General features: G+C 37.4%; 1 protein-coding gene across 1 annotated transcript in view; it reads right to left on the bottom strand.

Moving 5' to 3' along the window:
* Positions 1-928: 928 nt before the first annotated feature.
* The window catches only part of LOC106342488 (probable sugar phosphate/phosphate translocator At2g25520), a 5,481-nt gene continuing 4,319 nt past the window's right edge, over positions 929-2,090 (bottom strand). Inside the window, exon 2 of the mRNA XM_013781437.1 lies at positions 929-1,685. Within this exon, the coding sequence (XP_013636891.1) occupies positions 1,220-1,685 (466 nt within the window). The 3' untranslated portion in view covers positions 929-1,219. The remainder of the gene's footprint in view (positions 1,686-2,090) is intronic.

Here is a 2,090-nt window from a genome sequence, read left to right as displayed (position 1 = left end):
TATGAAATAACTTATAATTTATAGTATCGAGAAATTTAAATAAGAGTAGAATTTAATACCCGTAGGAAGCAAATAACACTAGTATAAGGGAGAGAGTTTATTATAAGAAGGAAGAAGAAAATGTAATGATTCTTTGATGAATTACTCTTGTTCTTGTTTATGGTGTACAAAAGAGTGAGATGAGTGATAGTATTTATAGTGAACAACAATACATAAAATAACAAAGATAGTGCTTAATTTGGTAAATGAGTGGGTGATCATAGTGTTTGATGAGTAGATGATCATAGTGCTTGAGTTGGTAAAGGAGTGGATGATCATAGTGCTTGAGTTTGGTAAAGAAGTGGATGATCATTTCAATGCTTAATTTATAACAGATAGTTTCTTTTTTATTTTTCATAATTTGAAACCATAATCCGTCGGGATTTAGTCTGAATTTCCGACGGACTACTCCCGACGGATCAATTTCGTCGAAAATCGTTCCCGATGAAAATTCCTGACAAATATTGTCGGTTGAGAGTTCGTCAGAAAATCCCGATGGATTTTCGACGGATTTAGTTTCGTCGGAATTCTGTTGGGATTGCGCGTTCCCGACGGATTTCCGACAATTTTTTTCCGTCATGATTTGCGTGTTTTCTTGTAGCGTTGTATGATTTGTAACTCATATTTAGTTACTGGACTCTAAGAAAGTAAACGCTATTTGGAGATGTTTAAAAGACCCTTCTGTCAGTATGAATGTTGCATTATTATTACGTCCGTATGTGAATGTTTTAACTTTTAACTTTTACCCGAGATTCATGGATCTTGCTTCCAAACGATCCGACATAATCAAAGAAGTTTCAATACAGTGAAATGTCTCTGCTTTGACCATCTTCTGATTTCCAAAGAAGAACGTTTTCGTTGGAGAAAGAAAGAAGTTTCAATATGCAAAAATATAAAGTAGTTACTAGTACAACAAGTCTTTTTTACCCACAAAGGAGTAAAAGTACAGAAAACAAAGATAAATAAACTCAAAGAGAAGACAAAGTCGAGTTACCAAAGATTCATAAAACATCTAAAACCCCCATGCGTACCATCAAATCAACTACGTAATAACTTAAACGCAGACGAACAAATAAACATACCTATGAAAAACAAAACTCTTTTCAAAAAAATCATTCTTTAACCCTTCAGCTCTTGTTTCCTGACATAGCATTTTTGAACCAGATCAAGATTCAGAATCTCAATCTTTAGTTTCGTTACGTTCACTTTCCCTCACTTCCAAAAGCTTCCCAGCTTCTTCATCACTCGCCTGAACCTTCTTCTGAGCATCTTTGGCTTTCAACGCCTTCAACTTGCAATGATTGTAATACCCAACACCCAAAAACGCAAGTCCGTACCCAAAAAGATTCAACGGCGTGACCGTATCCTTAATCACAGACCACGAGAAAGCGATCAATAGCCAGTCCTTAACCACACCAGCGACATTCATAGTCAACGCAGAAGTCTTCCCAACGAGGAGAAACACAGCAAGGTTCAACGCAAACGCGCAGACCGAGTTTGTCCCAAAAACGACCAAATCGAAACGGAAACTCGAAGCCTCTCTCAGAACCGGAAGCTCCACAAAGATCCAAGGCACGGACAGAAAAACAAAACAGCAAGGAGCGACGTAATAAAGAGAAGTGATGGGGTTGAGATTGATCCCTTTGGAAGTGTTGGGTTTTTCCCTCATTAGCCCAAGACCCAAGAAGCCCAAGAAGAAGAAGAAATATCTAGAGAAAAATGGAGAAGGATGAAGAAGTGTGTAGAAAAGGAAGTGTGTAGAAGATGAAGTGTGTAGAAGATGAAGTGTGTAGAAGATGAAGTGTGTAGAAGATGAAGTGTGTAGAAGATGAAGTGTGTAGAAGATGAAGTGTGTAGAAGATGAAGTGTGTAGAAGATGAAGTGTGTAGAAGATGAAGTGTGTAGAAGATGAAGTGTGTAGAAGATGAAGTGTGTAGAAGATGAAGTGTGTAGAAGATGAAGTGTGTAGAAGATGAAGTGTGTAGAAGATGAAGTGTGTAGAAGATGAAGTGTGTAGAAGATGAAGTGTGTAGAAGATGAAGTGTGTAGAA

Source organism: Brassica oleracea, chromosome C4 (assembly GCF_000695525.1).
Source record: "Brassica oleracea var. oleracea cultivar TO1000 chromosome C4, BOL, whole genome shotgun sequence".
NCBI classification, from domain to species: domain Eukaryota; kingdom Viridiplantae; phylum Streptophyta; class Magnoliopsida; order Brassicales; family Brassicaceae; genus Brassica; species Brassica oleracea.
Note: the sequence above shows the minus strand (reverse complement) of the source record. Positions and strands in the feature narration are given on the sequence as shown.